The sequence below is a fragment of the Alternaria ventricosa genome (assembly GCF_023758065.1).
Source record: "Alternaria ventricosa strain BMP 2768 chromosome Unknown scaffold_11, whole genome shotgun sequence".
Lineage (NCBI taxonomy): Eukaryota > Fungi > Ascomycota > Dothideomycetes > Pleosporales > Pleosporaceae > Alternaria > Alternaria ventricosa.
This window is the reverse complement of record NW_026055691.1, coordinates 977,146-994,761: the sequence shown is the minus strand read 5'-3', so window position 1 is coordinate 994,761 and position 17,616 is coordinate 977,146. Positions and strand designations below refer to the sequence as shown.

Here is a 17,616-nt window from a genome sequence, read left to right as displayed (position 1 = left end):
GTTCATAGCAGTAAACGTTCAGACCCTCTATCGATCTACCCACGATATTCTCTTCACCGCTAGAATCACATACCAAAACCCACAGTCATTGACTCGTCAAAGGGTTGCGCATCTCTGAATTCAGTCTCCTATCTACTTCCCTGGAGCTTTTCTCGTGGCATTCTTCCTACCTCATCCTACAGTTTCCTCTTCACGTGTCGTTCACGATAAATTGACTGGATGCGAACGTAAGACCGGTCGCAGACCCACACGACTTACTACTGACCCCTTCTAGTCCTACTCCGACCACGTTGCGGAAGTCCGTCATCGGATTCGCTCTCACTCGGGCAGTCGTCGTTCTCGGATCCGGCGCCATCTTGAGGGGAGGTCTGGTTCGCGACCCTCAGGTCCCTTCCGCTAGTCGATTCATTCCTGGAGGAGTTCTCCAGCGAGGTGCCGTTGGTAAGCGAAGGAACGCCCGTGAAATCTCCGTCGAAATCCGCGAACTGCGATTGATCGATCGATCCGCTGTGGTTGTCTGGATCTGGTTGCTCGTAGAGTTCTTCGTAGAACGCCATGTCGTCATCAGCAAGGTTACCCTCTGAAGTTTCAGAGCTGTCTTGTGTGTGATACCAGCCGGTAGGAGCGCGAGCTGGGACGGAACCTTGAGAGCAAGTTGATACTGACGCGTTGCGGACTCTCAGCGGCCCCTGACGTACATAGTACGGAAACGACGAATTGATTTCTTTATCTCCTTCGTCGTCAGCGTCTGCCGAGCTGTTATCATCGGCGTGACGCGTATTGGTAGCCCACCAACGCTCAACCCCAATGTCTCCAAGGTGACCGCCCGAGGCTGAAGACGTGGGAAACCGGGTGCCAGTTGACACAGCCTCTTCAACTGAGAACTCACCTGTAGAGAACCGTCGAGATGCTGGGACCGCTTCCGGTACACTGTCCAAGGATGAGCAAAGCGAAAACCGAGACTTAGCCGGGACAGCCTCTTCGACTGACCATTCATCCAGAAAGAAACGCCGAGCTGCTAAGAATGCCTCTGGCATGCCATCAGAAACCTCATCTGTTCTATCGACGTGATAATCCGGGTAATCTGGCCATGACGACGACGATGAAACCGAGGCGTCGTCTGGAATATCAATATCAGTCCGGTAGCACAGTGATGCTGAAGCTGCGAGCTTTGCGCGGAAGTTAACGTCCTTGGCTGTAGATGGCGTATGATTAATGACACGCAACCGCGGACGGGATCCATCGTCTACCATATCGGCGTAAGAACGATACTGCGGGCAACCTACCTGAAGGAGCTCGTAGCATTCAACATGGGAGTACGTCGTGCCTTTTCCGTTCGCACCGTCCCATTGCTGCGACTTGGGGATAGCAAAGTTCGGGGGTACGGAATGCGATAGGCGTCCACGCCCCCTATATCCGACATCTTGTAAGTAATACGCATCTGCCTCACCACCAGGGTGATAACAAAGCAAATCATCTTGTTGATTCCGCGACTGCGGGCGTGGACGATTCCGGTACCTAACAGCGTTAGAACGCTGGAGACAAACCGCAGCCGGAGGAGGCGGCCGCGGTATATCTAGCTTTTCAGCCCCAGCCAGTTTGAATTTGGCAAGCACCGAAAAAGGCTCTTCGTCGCTAATAGAGCTGGCAGAACCCGGGCTCGGTGACCTAGAACGCAGTCTAACAACCTCCACAGCACTCTTGATGAGATTAGAGACACTGGAGACGACTTCTTTAACCTGGGGTACACAAGCCTGCCGATTATCTTTCTTCTCCCCAGTCATCCCACCCGTCTCAGGCTCCATAACCATACTCTCACTCAAGCGTCGCGGCTGCTCTTGGTCAGCAGAGTTCTTCGGAGCCGTCATATCCAAGCTCAGCCTTTCTCGGAACCTGGAGGAGCCGGCAGGACGGTTAGTATACCGAGGTGGTGCTGAGGAAGGGTAGACACGTACGTATTGGGTTTGTTGGGTTGAGGGGGCTTTGGCGAGGGCGGTGGAGGTGGAGGAGCTGGCATGTTGGGGGTGAGAGGTGTGTGTGTGGTTGCGCGTGTCCGTGAACGTTCTCGTCGCCATGCCGGTGGCTTTTGGGATTGAGGAGGGTGTGGTGGTGGTTGGTTGATCTGTTGGTCGGTGAGTCTTGCGCATCCTTAAGAATGCTAAAATCTGTGCCGTGCCGAAGGTCATATTGGGGAACGTCTATGCCTGATAGATTTCGAGATTATCGTTGAGTATTCGATGGCACCGTAAATCGCAAATCGATATCTCAGTGTCTTTCCAATATGTCTTAGCTTAACAGTTCACTAAGCTTCTGACTTTCACGGTAATGTTTGCTGCAGGGGGACTATTCGGGAATAGTTCAGGTCACTGTTTTATACAGGGCATTGCTTCTAGCGATGTCTACGAACATCTCCGATTTACTTCTTGTGCAAGAACGCGGATGGCCAAGATGAGTCATGCCACGCTGACATTGTGAGTTTAGAGCGAGTGGATATCTGATGTTGAGCGGTTCGATTCGGTCAGAGTGGTCGGTTTCATGTATCAATAGGAATCGTGGCGCAAAGTGTAGACACAGCATATCGATTGTAGTGAAAGTCAGATGCGCACTTGGTGGCTGTGATTATGTCGTTGTATTGATCATCTTCTACTGAAGGCTGTCTGTCGTTTCGTAATCCTCCTAAAATGTGAGTCTTGACCCCGCTACGAATTGAGAGCCAACCCGTTGTATATCTTTCTGCCGCGACATGGTGATCGCATAGCTGAGATACGAAAGGACATCCAGTTCATGCTCGTGAAGTGATGTTCAGTACATAAACAGGGTCGTAGCCAACTTATGAATGTTCCAAGACTCGGGTATATTGCGTAAAAAGATCAATACGTTCAATGACGCGTCCGAACCCGTCACATAGGATGGCCGGGGTATCATGGACTTCGTGACTGGAAGTTTACGCGGTGAGGTTCTCAAGGTTATCAGCCTTACTGAGTCGCCTGACGCCCTCCGCTTTCCTGTCTTCCGCAAGAAGTGACGCAAATTTACTAGCCTTTCTGATCTGGGGTCCCTTCCAGTAGAAGACGTAGATTGGTGCCACGACCAAACAAGACAGGCATGCCAGTAGGGTAGTGGCGTACTCAGATTTCTGGGGGCTTGACGATGCAAGGTTGTTGTACATGGGTGTGGCGTACATGGCGGAGATACCGGCGAGGAAATCACGAGCGAACGCGTTTCCTCCGGTGGCCGAAGCCGAGTATGGTCCGTAGGCAGCGATCATGTAATCGACGGAGGAGTAGTAGATGGCGAAGTTTGCCAGTCCGACGAGGAAGGAGAAGATCATCGGTGCGATCCAATGGGTTTGTGGTGGTCCCATACCTGTGTCACCATTAGCTGAAGTTCAATTGATGGTGTATAGGAGTCAACTTACAAGTCCAGGCAAATCCGAACAGCCCGATAGGCTCGAACAGCGCAAGCAGAAGAAGCGGCTTCAATCGTCGCTCTGGTGTCATCCAGTCGGGGCCGTTCTTCTTGCGCAGGTGATCATCGCGCCAGAACCAGGGCCAGTACAAGAAGTAGGTGAAGAAGTAAGCGGCGTTGATAGGAATGAAAGCCCAAGCGACTTGAAGTGTGCCGAAACCGAAGTTGTTCGGGAATGTGACGTTGAAAGCTTCTAGGAATGTGAAGATCAGAGCATCGGAGAAACCAGAGAGTAGCGACAGGCATAAGACGATAGGTTCCCGAATGAACATCTCAAACGGACGGAGCCAGATCTTCCCGGCTTCCTTGAGCGAAATTCGTGGCGATTTAAGCTCATTCGGTCCGTAGATGTTGGGATCTTCGCCGGTCTTGCGACGTCTTTTGGCCTCGCGATCGATGAGAATGGTAGCTCGGCTCTCAGGCATGAAGAAGTGTACCGCTTGCACAGCAACACCGAAGATCAACTGAATCCAAAAGTTCCATTGCCAGGAAAGGTATTTTTCGATAGGGCCGCCAATGACACCACCGATAGAGGTTCCGATCGTAGACGACAAGACGATAAAGCACAGCGGCCAGTGCTGTGTTTCTGGTTCGTACATATCCGCGATAAGACCAAGAGTCACACTGCCTCCTGCTGTGGAGAGACCACCCTAATACTCATCAGCATTTGAAGTACCAAGTACGGAGGAGACTTACAAGAGCTCTGCAGACTATAATGGTGGCGAAGTTCGGTGCGACAGAGCAAGGAATTTCCCAGATGTTGATAAGAAACATGCTGAGCTGCAGAATTGGCCATCTACCAAACTCCTCACTCCATGGCGCCCACAGCTCGCAGCCAAAGGAATAGAAGACCAAATAGATCATCTGTCCAACGCGCGCTGCCTGTGCGCTAATTCCGAAGTGCTCAGAGATGGGGTTGACGGCGCTGGGATAGACCGACGTGTTGAAGTTCATGGAGATTTGGATTCCAGCAATGGAAGCCAGATACATGGCCTTCTTCCACTTAGGCCATGAGTATGCGAGCTTATCCCAGCACTCCCATTCTCTCAACTCGCGCTTCCCGTCTGCACGGATCATCGACGGATGGTGGTTTCCCTGAGGGTCGACAGGGACATCGGTATGCCACTTCTCCTCCTCGCTAGTCTCGGCTGGGATACTTGGGCGTCGCGAGGTATCATCTTTCTCAGAAATCGGGCCTGACCCAGCTCGGGCGGGCGAAGGGTGCCTGGACTCGCGTTCCGTCATCGTAGGGTGGGCTGGACGAAGAAGCTGGAGATGAGAGTCGGGGTGCGGGTTGGGGTATTAAGGCCCTCTTGAACCCAACAAAAGTCCACAGTTGGCATCCACCTCCAGAATGACGTCTGAGGAGAAAGCCCGTTGCGAAGAACGACTCTCCACTCAGAGAGGGGCCTGTCACAATGGGATCCATTGTTGCGAACCGATTTCGTACAATATCGGCCTAAAATTTGACGTTGAGATCGGGGTGATAGATGCCATCGACGACATCGACGACCTGGGCGATGGAGTGTGTCTCAGGGTGGGCCTAGCCTGGTCATGTCGGGGTGCTCTTTGGCGGTTGTGTCTTGTGGACCCAACTATGTGACGGTAAGCTTCGTCCATGCAGCGAAAAACTAGTAGTTATGTGCTTAATCCACTTCTTGCCGACGTGCGCTCACCTCCCGACAGGCCAAACGTCCGTAGATCTGCATGCGGCTCAAGTAAAGAATGGGCCAAGTGGGTCGAAAGCCCACAAGTTCTCAAGCAGCTAAGGCGGTCACCCGATAATGCTTGACTTGTTTGGCTTCCTTGTGTCCGTTACAAATACAGGTACACTCGTAAGAGAGTTGCCTCGCTCTAATCGCGTTGCAACATTGACGAGATCTTTCAGACTGTCGCATCGAGTGGGTCAGCGGCACCTCAGGCAGGCAGCAAGAAAGAGTCTTTATCGGCTCCAGCGGCGGCATGTAAGAATGCGGTCTGGCAATTGATCATCATGCCGTAGTCGTCCGATTGGGGTATAGATGGGAAGAGGCTCTGCGGGCGACGGATGCAGGTGCAGGGTGAAAACTCTAAGCTCGGTTGCATGACATCATGGCGCATGAACGCGAGATCCGCCGCGGCAGCAACACCAGAGCCAATCCTCACGATGCTTTCAGGTCGGTCTCGACCGGGCGTCGCACATACTCCTTAGAGTAACCTACCCGGGCTCTTTTGTGCACGGTGTTGTGAGTCGTGTTGCACGTTTTCCCCACCCGCATATCTCCACTGCTTGACCTGTGTGCATCCACTGTTCTACGCACGTGTTCCCCGCTGACGTTGATTGGTAAGAGGGTACATGCTAGCCATCTCAGGCCTCTTCGAGTCTCCTCGTAGAAGTTAGAAAACTTGAACTCGCAAAGTAAGATTGTTTATCAGGTGATAGACAGAGCCTGAAGATGACAAGGCCAATGAGCGCATGCTCATTCACCGAAAAGTCCGTATAAAGTTTATACGAGCAATCAATATTCGTCTCTATTATTTTCTACCAATTTCTCAAAGCAAAAAGCGCCAATGACCGCAGACCCAAGAGTGAAAAACCAGCTCTAGATCAGTTGCAAGCCATGCATATAAACGTGGTATCACATAAACTAAAATAATGCCATTCTTGCATACAACCTCCAACCGTCCATCTTCACAACGATAGATGAACCCCCATAGTCACACGAGAAAAAGAAGCTTCAAATCATCCACCTTACAACACGGCGACAGCGGCAGCAACAGCAGCCGCCGCAGCACCGATGAAGGTCTGGGCGCTGAAACCAGCGGCCGCAGTGTTGGCAGTCTGCTGGGCAGGAGCACCGCTGGCAGTACCGCTAGCATCACCACCTGCAGCACCACCAGAGGTGCCATCAGTGCCAGAGTTTGCGCCGCCGCCCGCAGAGGGGGAGGTAGGTGTGTTTCCAGATGCGCCACCAGAGCCAGCAGCTTGACCGGGAGAGAGGTTCTCAGTGGCCTGGGCGGCGAGAGCGACGAACGCTTCCATTGTCTTGTTGCCGGATGCGGGACTATTGGATATAGTGTTAGTAGGTGCATGTGGATAGTTGTATAAGGGGCAGTGGCTTACGCGTTGATGGCACCGACCATACCAGCCTGGCAATGCTTGCCTTGGGAGCAGTAGAACCAGACAGGCTTCTCGTCTGCGACGCGGATGGTGTAGGTGAGGACTTGGCTTGTGGCAGTTAGGGAGGCGTTGGTGGGCATGAAGCCGGAGAAGAAGGCGTCGGTCTTGTTGGACATGATGTTTTGGATGGGGGTGCATGGGTTGTCGAAGGTGGATTGGACAACGGAGTGGTTCTGTTGTGGTACTGTTAGTTGGAGAGGTAGAAGTAAGGAGCATGATAGGACGTACCTTGGGGTGGAATTGGAACTGGACAAGATCTCCAGGCTGTGCCTTGACGTTGGAGGGAGAGAAGGTCAGGCTTCCGTTGGGGCCTCCAACTTGGACTACGTGCGTCATGACCATGCCTGCCATCGCGGCCGGTGTGGAAGTCGAGACGCTGCCGAGTACCGCTGAGGAGAGGGTTGGCTCAGTAGCAGAGCCCATGGACATGGACATGGAGGACTCCTGTGCGCACGCGAGGCCGAAGATGGCGGAGACGATGGTTGCTCTTGAGAAGTACATGTTGACTAGTGTATGTGGTGTTCGTTTGCGTAAAGGCGAACTGGGTATTAAGTATGCGATTCGTATTGCGATGCTCGTCTCGTCAAGAGAGTGGATGGGCGACTAGCGCTTTGGGTCGTGAAAAGTAGCAAGCTGGACTAGCCAGTTGTATATTAAAGATTGTGAAGAGGTAAGTAAAGAAAGATAGATGCAAAGGAAAATGCAACACAAAGTGACAGGAAACGTGGGATGCAGAGATGAAGAAAAGAGAGCCTGAGGTGACGGCTATAGGGCCATCTTAAGGCATGAAAGATTTGCATGCGTGGCTAGGGCGGTTACTAGCTATTCCGATACATGGGGTTGGTGTTGCGACACGTTAGAGGCGAGAACTGCTTCAGCCTCCTGGTTCGGCTGAGGACCCTGTACGTGAGGCTTAAAACGGGTATATTTGTATGTAGCTTGCAGCGCGAACGTCATCGCTGTGAGGTAACTGCAACGCACAAAAAGCACACTGCAAATACTCTAGGATAACGTAGTACAATGCGATGCAAAGTAAACATGGAATGCTTTTTCTGGTATCGCGTTGGTGTTATCGTGATGTTGGTGTTCGTTGAGATGCAGCTGGGGTGTTGAGGGTGCGACGCGCTCCACGTTCCGGGTGTGTTTGAGCCGAACCCCATGATGCTTCAGACCACGCGCGGCAACGGCAATCTCAAGGCCGATCAAGCCAGGCAACCGGAAGATCTGTTTGCGAGATTGTGCATTACATGTCGGCCAGGCTGTGCAGTAGGAGTAACAGTCAACGACAAGATCTTGGAAGCCAGGCGTCATGTGGTCATGTTTCAAACATGCCAGGCCGACGTGTCCTTTATTTGTTCATAGGTGTTTTCGGCCTGACTTCTGAAGAGTAGTTCGTTCTGAAAACGACAGATGAGTACATGTCCATGTTTCGGCCTTTTGGCATCTCCACCTCTTACTACCACGAGCCTTGGCCGTGGGCCGAACACCCGTCTTCGCTCGTAATGACTTGTGGTGTTCCAAAAATACTCTTACAGTTCTGTCATCCAAGGGTAGGCTGCGAGGAGCGCATGTATGATGTGGCGCAGTCCACAAGACCAGCGCTATGGTCGGTGTGAAGCTCCCCGTTGGTTGTCGCCTGGAGCTACATGCTAACCCCATATCCAAATAAGCCTGCATATATCCAGATAGTAGCTGGTTGTCCCTCTCACCTCGTGGCTGGTTTGCGCTGGATCTTCGTGTCTTCGTGTGTACAGCACTCTCAGAAGTCGAGCACAAGTTGGGGTGCCAGCTTCTCCAGATCTTCCACCTGGAGGAAACCATCGATGCTACCGCCATCCTTTGCCGCTGCCTTCATCTCGTCCTGGCTTCTGAGGAAAGCCTCGGTGACAAAGATGTCAATGTACTTGCCCACCAGCTTCATCGCGCCTGTTTGTATTTGCATGTTCGGGTCTTCGAAGTTCTCGAGAAGTAGGCGTGCGAGGAGCGCTCGGGAAATGACGGGTTCGGCGAGGGCAGCAGCGGCTGCTGGCGGCGGATTGGCAGTGGGTGCATCGTCCATGATGTCGTCAAAGTCGGAGATGTTCAGATCCTCCGCTAGCTCTTCGTCCTGATCATCGTCGGATAGATCGATTACATCAGCGGCTGGTGTGAAGGCTGTCTTCGAGGACCCCGCGTTGCTCTTCTTTGCGGCACCTGTCGCGCGGGATGCCGCCGCTGGGGCGCGTTTCGTCTCGGTGGATGCTTGGGATGGCGCACCCACGGGTCTTGGTGGGTTGAAAGACGGGCCTCTCCGGCGCGCGGCATTCGCTGTCGAGTTCTTAGGTGGCATTGCGAGCTTAAACAGAGGCTGAGTTGAGTTGCGGGCGGTCAATGGAAGTCACAAGGTGTGAGGTGAGGCTGGATGTTGGTCATGGTGCCCGCGCGATCCCCAACACGCTGCGCGCTCTCACGTGTACGCCATCAAATACAACAACAACACTCAGATACCGAGGTCTATAGCATTTGTTCGCTTCCATGACCCCAAAAGGCTTCTAAGTTTATCCTCAGGCCATAAATAAAGGCGCCCCATCTCATATGAGGCCATTCGTTCGGTACTGCGCACCGTCCTCGGTGCTGCACAGCCTTTGGAATGGGCGCCTTATGTTGGTTCATCGCATCTCTCAATTTTCCGCTATGCTACACCGCCACGGGTATGTACACTGTCACAACCGTAATTATTCCGGAGCCTGTCTCTGATTGCCAAGCCAAACTACATCAACCGACCGTTGAGCAGGTGTAAGAAACAACGTTATACGATCACGGAGAACACAGACCATCCTTCCTTCGTTTACGCGCCACAAGCCCACCCCAAAAGCTTGACATTTCGTCGCAAGTCCAGAAGACGGGCCGCACGGTGGCGCCGTTCAGTTCGTATTGGTAATTACGGTTACTTGCGTAGTGTCCGCATTGGATCGAATCCTCACTATGGGGTATGTAGACTATTATGTCGGTGTAATCGTAACTTGAGTATGGCGCGATGAGGCGGTTTCATCGAGACAAAGAGAGAGACCAGCCGTTGGACTAGTTATCTAGTTGGGAGGCTGAGAGCCAATTGTGGGGAAATGAGATCGAGGTGGTACTATGCGACCGGTAGGGTACGTCGTTACACGGCGTTGGCAGCAGACATTTCGAAAGGGTCTTGACGTGCAGAGCGCCTGACACATAGTACATATATGGAGCTGTGCCACGAACAAAGAGGATTTTTTAAAGCCAGGGGGAGTTTCTGCGCACTGCGTTCCGATTGGCGCTGGTTCACCATGGATTGGGACAGTCATTTCGGGAGAAGTCGAGGCGCAGCGAACATGGTAGGAGCAAAGTTGGGCGGTTGGCTATCTCCCAACTCCTTACGCAGACGTGGCAGAGAAGGAGCAATAGCTTGAGTCGTTATCGAGGTACGGTCCATTGAAAATAAGTGGAGATTGCTAGGTCCCGTCGCTTTGGGGTCGAGACTGGGACAAACAAGAACTAGTACCTGCATCAGCTGTTTATCTCCCGCTCCTTTGCACACAAATTATTTGGGTACCCATGATGCGTGGAAGTGATTGAAGGATGAATGCCGGTGGCTGTCTCAGTGATTGGGTTGTGACGCGTGCAGTGTCGTGCCTTTCTGCATCTGGAAGGCATATGCACATCAGTGACCATGTCGGCGTTGGGTCTGGTATGGCTTCGCTCGGCAGCGCGCCGAACTGCGGAGATGGAATGTGGCCACGACATGTGCCAGTGACCGCCGATGCTGTGCGAGCAAGGCGGCTCCAGGTAGAGTAGCGGATGCTGCTTCTTCCCGCCCGCGTACCTCCTGACGAAAGAGTGCAGGCAGACCAGGACATGGCACGAGGTCGAGACTCCGGAGCGAGCGTTCAAGAAGAGCGGCTCCAGGCTAGGCTGGGTTTGGCGGGGTAGGAGGAGTGGCCGGCGACGGGGTTAGTTAGTGCGCGGGCTAGGAGCCAGCGTCAAACCTCGATTGAGTGGACCAGAGTGGTGTTGCGTTGTCGCTGAGATTGAGGCCAACGTCCTGGACCAGGGGGGACGGGGTTGCCCTTTCCCTTGTGGGCGATGCTATTTTCAACTGGCAGTCGCAGCGAGGGGTGAGGAAAGCGCGGTCGGCACAGCTGGCAGGTGCGGGTGGTGGCGCGCCTGGAGCAGCAAACATGGCTTTCCTGAGAGCTGAGGGCTCGCTGGAGTCGCCGACACTTGACGCATCGCCAGATAAGGATGCAGCGCACAGCCGTCTTCAGCCAGGCCTCATGTCAGATACCCAGTCCGATCGTGTGCAGGCGCCCAAAACTGCATGGCGGGCGGCTGGCCCGTGTGCAGGTGATGCTGCAACTTGAGGCCGCACCCCTGTCGCTCTACCCGAGATGCTTGAGGCTTGGTGCTGCTTGGTGCTCAAGTGCACTGGCATGCGGCGACTATGGGAATATATCATACAGTGGTTCGCCGTGCTCTGCCCAGGGCCCATCTCCTGCATCTCTCCGACCAGCGCCTTCCTTTTGCAACTGCGGGGTGTTTGCTCAGTCGTCATCCATTCCTCAACCCAGGTCTGCTACCGCCCATCACTTGCATCCTGCCGCACCATCTTCCACCACACCGTCAATCGATACACGGACTCCCCACGGACTCTCTCCCAGTTTCCGTTCCCTCCAGGCCGCTGATAACCAAACGCCACCGCGTCTCATTCCGGACCTCGTCTCACACTGCAAGATAGAGAAGCGCGCCGGGATCTGCGCTCTTGCATGTGCACCAACGCCTTTATCCATATCTAGGCAAATCCCATACCAGACAGATAACCCTGGTCGTTACTCTTATATCCTCAACTCCCCATCGTTTTCTCTCCTCTGCCATGCCCCATTCGGTCAACAACTCTACCTCGACCCAAGCCAAGATGTCACGCCCATCGTCCACCTCGACCTACTCCGGCAATAATGCATTTCCCCAACAGGCAGGCACCACCCTCCTCTCGCCGGAGAAAGCCAATGGACAGCTCTCACCCGCGCACTCACAATTCTCTTTTGCATCGTCGCCCCAGTCGGTCCAGGACATCGAGCACGACTCCCGGAACCGCGCTCCGAGTGCCGCCGCGGATGAAGTAGGTCCCCTGCGGCCCATGACTTCGCGCTCGCGTGCACAGTTCTACGAGGATCAATTCTCCTACAAGGACGGCATGGCGTCGTCGGCTCGCGACCGTGTGACCAAGGATGCCCCCATTGTAGCCGAGCTGCGGACAAACGTTATCGTAAGTTGTTATTCTGCCGAGCTCCACTCTTTTGGCAAATCACTAACCCGGCGTAGATCAAAGACGAATACACCCTGGTCACCGACCTCTCGCACCACCTCTCGACGCGCTATCAAAGGCCAGAAGCCTCCATCATGATAACGGTCAACCACTCAGCGTGTCTGCTCCTCGGTGGTTCATTTGAGCCCACCTACATGCTCACCATTAACGCTCTGCCTGTGCAACTGCAACCCACGACCAACAAACGCAATGCCGCCCTGATTCAGACGTTCATGGCCGAGTCAATCGGCGTTGCGCCCGAGCGTGGCGTAGTCAAATTTGTACCCATCCCCGAAGAGAGCCTTGCCATGAACGGCATGACTATCCTCGGCGAAATTGAGCGCTTGGAGCGACAGCAAGCCGAGGAGACTGGTAGTAACATCAAGCGTGCCATGACCAAGAGCTCGCGCAGATCTGGTGTCTTCAAAGCAAAGAGTACCATGCAGCTGTCTCGTGGTCTATCCAAGGCTGACCATGGCGCAAGACCAGTCGTCACCACTGAGGTTTCTCACGACGCATCCCGCGATTCCGGAGTAGCTGTCAACGAGAAGATTGACGACAGCAGAATTGTCAACAAGAAGTCTGAACCCATACTCTCCAAGTTCGGCAAGAGGTCCGCGTCTGCCGCGCACCCTGCGCCGCCTCCTATTCCTGCCGACAGGCCTATGACTTCAGGAATGACCAAACGCAAGAGCTTCATGAGCGTCTTCCGCAAATGATCATCTACGAGCATCCGCTACATCGACAGCATTGTCTAGCAGTCATTCCCTAATCAGCAAACGAAGACCTAGCATTCACCACATCGATTTTCAACGGCGTTTCACAAGGCACATGATATCACTCTCTAGAATGAGTCGGCAACACAGACTCACCTGCGGTATTCCACCATCACGGCATCTGTCAGATTCTGCATATGGCGCTACACATGGGCATGGTCGAGTCGCAGAGTGCGACAAAATTGCATCACCAGGCGTTTGGGTGCGACACATCACATGCTGTTCATACGAATATACCCTTTTGCATTTCCTTTGTCGCAAAGCTCCAGTGAGCATTTGGGCTACATAGAATCATTAATGACACATCACTGCCTCAGTACATCGAAAAGTCTTCTCAGTTTCTTACACATGCTGCTAATCTGCACTTTGCCGAGGAAGCACCTGCGCTTCACTCACCGCAATGGTGCCGTCTCCCGTGCCGTGAGCGCAATCGCAGACCCACGAGTCTGGATGCACGCTCGACTACGCCATTGAGATCTTCATTCAATCCAGATCCTCACAGATCTTTGCCATTTCAGAATTGTCTCGGATACGCAAGCCCCATCTCAGATCTACAAACTTGCCGGGCGGTCACTAACAGAGAGAAGGGCCGGACGTTCACCTGCCGCGTGGCTAGACCAGAGACTACCAGACCGCCCGTGCTTGTCGAACGAAATCCAAGCCGGCGACGACTTCACGCACTCGGTTCAAACCTCAGTCTTACGGCGTAGCCCGATGTCCGTTTCCGCACTTCAACGCACCCATGTCTCAGCCCAGCGTCAGCAAACAAAGCCCACGTAGAAGCCCATCAAAGCTGCCAGCCTATCATCGAGACATGTATGCCTCCTCAGCCAGATAAGCGAACACCACCAGCGCCCATCGCTGTCACCGACTAAGCATGACTGACCCGAAAACACTGGACATGCGCAGACAACATTCACGTTAGCCGCCTGCCGCCCATTCTGCATTCTGCATTTTACTTTTTTCAGCTCTCCACGATTTACTAGCAAGTGGATCTAGATGCGCCACAGCAATCGCTGGTGTCGGAGAGATGTAGCGTGGCGACTAGCGCGGTGCGGGAAGGCTAACGTGTAGCTTCGGGCGGATAGAATGGTTATGGCCTTGTCACGATTGTTTCTTCAGCTGGGGGGAAATGTGGCGCTGGTCCAGCCCTACGATGTCGGTGGAAGGTTTTGCGTTCTAAGGGCTAAGAGCGGTAGTTTGATATTCCACGAGGGTGTTGGAGTGGAGATGGTGGTGTTGTGCCACGTCTTCATGGACTGGACTGGACCAGTTTCGATGCGAGGGTTGTGGCGTGTATGCGAGAGTGATTGTGCATGTCTGGAAAGAAGGGTTTGACCGGTTGAAACTCGTGTGGAGATACGCTATGGTAGACATGGGGAACCAAGAAGCGAGAAAGTCTGCGGACAGTATGTAAGCATGATGCCGGAACACGAAGTTTGCTATCAGCGCCTTGACAGTGAAGATCCCCGCAAGGTTTTGGGCGATCAGTGATCAGCAAACTGCGCAACTCTGCGCATCGCATCTTCGCCCAACACCACGTTGATCACAGATCCCCATGTATTCGTCGTCTTTATTTCATTTACATGCAACATTGGCCTTGTTGGCTAAGGACATAGATGGGACTTTCTCAATTTGCAGGATGATTTACCCGCATCCTGCACGAATAGAATTGTTGTCTTCACAGCCAATCAGCATCCTGGCACTTTTTTTGAGTCCCCTTCCTTCGACGTCGGAAGTTTGCGCTGCTGTAGCTTGGCAATGCATGCATTGCGCAAATCATCCAAGCGAGAGCTTGATTGAAATTGGAGCATGCGCGACGGAATGATGCAGATGACCTCGGGAGATGAGATAGATCAGCGAGTACTGCGTAGGCCAAGAGTACATCGGTGTATGCGCGCAATAGTTCATCGTTATCGCGCGATTGCTGGTAGAGTGCGCCGGGAAGTTTCTTGGAACGGTGGGATGTGCGCGATGGATCCAAGATCTATGTGTTCGTTACGGGCGATCTTTCCGTGGATATTTGGAGGTGTGACGTCATAGGTCGTGGTGAAGTACCCGGCGTACGCTATCTTTGTTGCTTTTGATCGTCAACCACGATTATGGGGTGTAGTCTAATGACCGCGAGCCTTTGGAGATGAGTTCTGGAGGTGAGGGGAGGTACTGCGAGGATGGAGATGCCGAAGTGGTGAGGAAGGATGGGACGATACCCACGTCGCATTTAGTACATTCGCAAAGGTGTCAACTACCTCAATACCCAGGTATCATCCCGCATACGCACGTCCATCTGTTATAACTTTGATTCTACCCAGGTAGTTCTACGTTTACACACCTTTCTAGTCTACCCACGACCACCTCCCCGAAAACCCCCCAACAAGCTCATTCGTAAACTCCGGAATCGTCCCAAGCAGCAAACTTCCCCTTCTCTCACAATCCTCATCAACCGCACGCTTCATCCCACACAAAGCCCCATGCGCCAGCTTCATCCCCTTCGCCTGCAGTAACTCCACAACCGCCGCCTTACTCTCCTCCATCCGCATCTTAGCCATCGCCTCCAACTTCTTCAGCAAGAAATTCTTGGTCTTGTAGCGCTCACGGGCCGTCGCGCCTTGCATCAGGCGGCGGTATAGTACGAGCCATCTGTGCAACGGTAGCCAGGGCTCTAGGTTGTTGGACGCGTTGGAGATGCCGGAGATGAGGGTGGTGACTTCTTTTTGCCAGTCTGAGGGGCTGGAGTGGTACCAGCGGTATTTTACTTTGAGGAGCCGGATCGAGCGCGCGTATTCTGTGGAGAAGTGCGCGAGGATGTTGGTTTCTGGTGTGGGGATGGGAACGGGGCAGCGGATTAGATCGGCTTTGCAGATTTCTGGGGTGAAGGGGTCGACGGCGTATGTGAAGGGTTCGCCGGGAGTGGTGTTGGTGTGAGTGTCTTCTTCGGCTGCGCCGTTGTGTGTTTTGTTCCATGCGTCGACTTCTTTTAGCATCTCTGCCCATTTTTCGTCGGAGGGGTCGTTCAAATCATCGAAGGGGAAATCGGGGAAATCCGATGGGAGAAGCGCGCTGAAGTCAATATCGAAATCCTCGAGAGAGTCGAAATCGTCTGCGTACTCCTCGGGCTGCGCGGTCTGTTCGTCATCCGCGAAGCCTGTCGCTGTCAAGGAGTCGCTATGAGCTGACCTGTCCGAAGCATGAAGGCTTTCGGGTTGTTGTTCGTCCAGCTCAGCTGAGATCGGACTGGCTTCCGAATCAGCTTCTACACCCATGTTTGTCCACTTGTTCGAAGGCGAAGGAGTGCTTACTTCCAGGCCCTCTAGCTGCATGGCTGTTAGCATGTCCGCCATGATGACATCCTCACCGGCTTGCCGCTCCTCTAAGGAGGGTATAGACAGTTCGTATTCTGAAGAGAGACCGGTAGGTGTAGAGGTGGGTTGCATGAAGGTAGAGGATTCGGATGGCATAGCATCGATGGTCCCTCGTACTGTCGTAGGCGCCACGGCAATGTATTGAGAATCCTCCGTACTGTAGCTCTCACATATGTGGGAGCAGGCCCCTTGATCTGCACATATATTGCACGTCTGCATCTTATTCTCGTTCTTTGTCGACACGTCGTATGAGAAGCTTTATTGAGCCTGGTATTCTATGTCTTGTTGAAGTCCTAGTTCGTCGGCCGGAATCGATGATTGTTTGATGCTTCTTCTTCAGCCTGACTGATTTTAATCTATGGTCGGTAAGCGTTTTGCATGAACAGGGAGTCTACACAGCAGATGCTATTGTGTGGCTGTGAAACTCATGTCGACTGTAAGTTCGCATAGTGTATACTAGACAGCTAAGGAACATATGTAACAACTATGACAGATGATAACAATGAACGCACGGCGTCTATTCCTAGTTGAGGCGGGAGGTCCGACGCGTATCCCAGTCGAAAGATAACATGAGTGGGTTTCATCAGATTATGTATATGGTTCGCCAGTTCCCACACGTCATTGCCTCAATTTCCTCATCTATAGCCCTCGGGAATGTTCTCATTGGTAACAGAATGTAACGATTGCCTCCCTGACTACGTAAGAATACTCGCCCCGTAAAGCCTTTCAGCAACCATTCCTCGTCGCAAAGCCCATCGATACTATAGTCACGATCATTAAGTTCTAAAGACGTGTAAGAGTACTTCTCATGATATAGGATCGGTTCTGTTTACCTATGGAAACGTGGTCCATATTGACAAGGATTCCGTCGACTTGCATCGCCCGCGGAAGACCACTCAGGGCTTCAGGTTCGTGGAAGGAAGCATTGGCCTGAACCTTCTCCAATTCAGGGTGGTACGATCGCAAGTGATCATCGTCGCGGGCGTAAACACAATTACGCCTCCAATCAACCACCCACGATGGTAAACTAGGGTCAAGAGGTGGTGCTGAATCTATAGCATGCTCTAGTACTTCCAGGCTATTCTCAGTCTTTATGATTCTTATGGTCGAATCGATGAGGACTTGATTGATAGAGTGAGAATAGTTTGGCAGAATGCCATAAGCCGGATCTGTCAGACCAATGTATGCAAACACTTTGTCTCTAGGATCAGAAGCATCGCAGGCCCGAGAATGTCTCAATAGTCTCTTCAAGTCCATTTTTCCACGCCAATTGGATTTGCTCTCAGTTGCTAATGCCACTCTGTTCAAGGGAGCGTTCAGACTCCGCCAGACACCGAATGAAAGGGAGCGACGTTGATGAGGAGTTTCCACAACATCCAAGTAACTCCGCCCGTTGCATATAGCCTTGAATGCTGGCCGGATTGTCTCCCAGGACGCATATATTCCGCTATACATAAACTGAACCTTTGCCGCTACAATGAACTCTTGGAAAACCCAGGCTCTAGTGAACCAGGGCGCTCCAATGACATTGTAGGAAGC

At 52.9% G+C, this 17,616-nt stretch overlaps 6 protein-coding genes across 6 annotated transcripts; 2 read left to right on the top strand and 4 right to left on the bottom strand.

Moving 5' to 3' along the window:
- Window positions 1-219: 219 nt before the first annotated feature.
- On the top strand, window positions 220-584 carry J4E93_006833 (uncharacterized protein; the record flags this gene model as incomplete). The annotated part of the gene is made up of 2 exons (XM_049344743.1): window positions 220-227; window positions 275-584. 2 exons carry the CDS (start codon window positions 220-222, stop codon window positions 582-584), a joined length of 318 nt encoding a protein of 105 aa, XP_049198397.1.
- A 2,360-nt stretch (window positions 585-2,944) lies between these two features.
- On the bottom strand, window positions 2,945-4,545 carry J4E93_006832 (uncharacterized protein; the record flags this gene model as incomplete). Its single annotated transcript, XM_049344742.1, has 3 exons — window positions 2,945-3,366; window positions 3,419-4,118; window positions 4,165-4,545. 3 exons carry the CDS (start codon window positions 4,543-4,545, stop codon window positions 2,945-2,947), a joined length of 1,503 nt encoding a protein of 500 aa, XP_049198396.1.
- Window positions 4,546-6,199: 1,654 nt separating this feature from the next.
- Window positions 6,200-7,129, bottom strand: J4E93_006831 (uncharacterized protein; the record flags this gene model as incomplete). The annotated part of the gene is made up of 3 exons (XM_049344741.1): window positions 6,200-6,512; window positions 6,572-6,801; window positions 6,857-7,129. The coding sequence occupies 3 exons, from the start codon at window positions 7,127-7,129 to the stop codon at window positions 6,200-6,202; spliced, it is 816 nt and encodes a 271-aa protein (XP_049198395.1).
- A 1,258-nt stretch (window positions 7,130-8,387) lies between these two features.
- Window positions 8,388-8,957, bottom strand: J4E93_006830 (uncharacterized protein; the record flags this gene model as incomplete). Its single annotated transcript, XM_049344740.1, has 1 exon — window positions 8,388-8,957. The coding sequence occupies one exon, from the start codon at window positions 8,955-8,957 to the stop codon at window positions 8,388-8,390; it is 570 nt and encodes a 189-aa protein (XP_049198394.1).
- Window positions 8,958-11,549: 2,592 nt separating this feature from the next.
- J4E93_006829 (uncharacterized protein) lies at window positions 11,550-12,658 on the top strand (the record flags this gene model as incomplete). Its single annotated transcript, XM_049344739.1, has 2 exons — window positions 11,550-11,900; window positions 11,957-12,658. The coding sequence occupies 2 exons, from the start codon at window positions 11,550-11,552 to the stop codon at window positions 12,656-12,658; spliced, it is 1,053 nt and encodes a 350-aa protein (XP_049198393.1).
- Window positions 12,659-15,051: 2,393 nt separating this feature from the next.
- On the bottom strand, window positions 15,052-16,173 carry J4E93_006828 (uncharacterized protein; the record flags this gene model as incomplete). The annotated part of the gene is made up of 1 exon (XM_049344738.1): window positions 15,052-16,173. One exon carries the CDS (start codon window positions 16,171-16,173, stop codon window positions 15,052-15,054), a length of 1,122 nt encoding a protein of 373 aa, XP_049198392.1.
- Window positions 16,174-17,616: the final 1,443 nt, after the last annotated feature.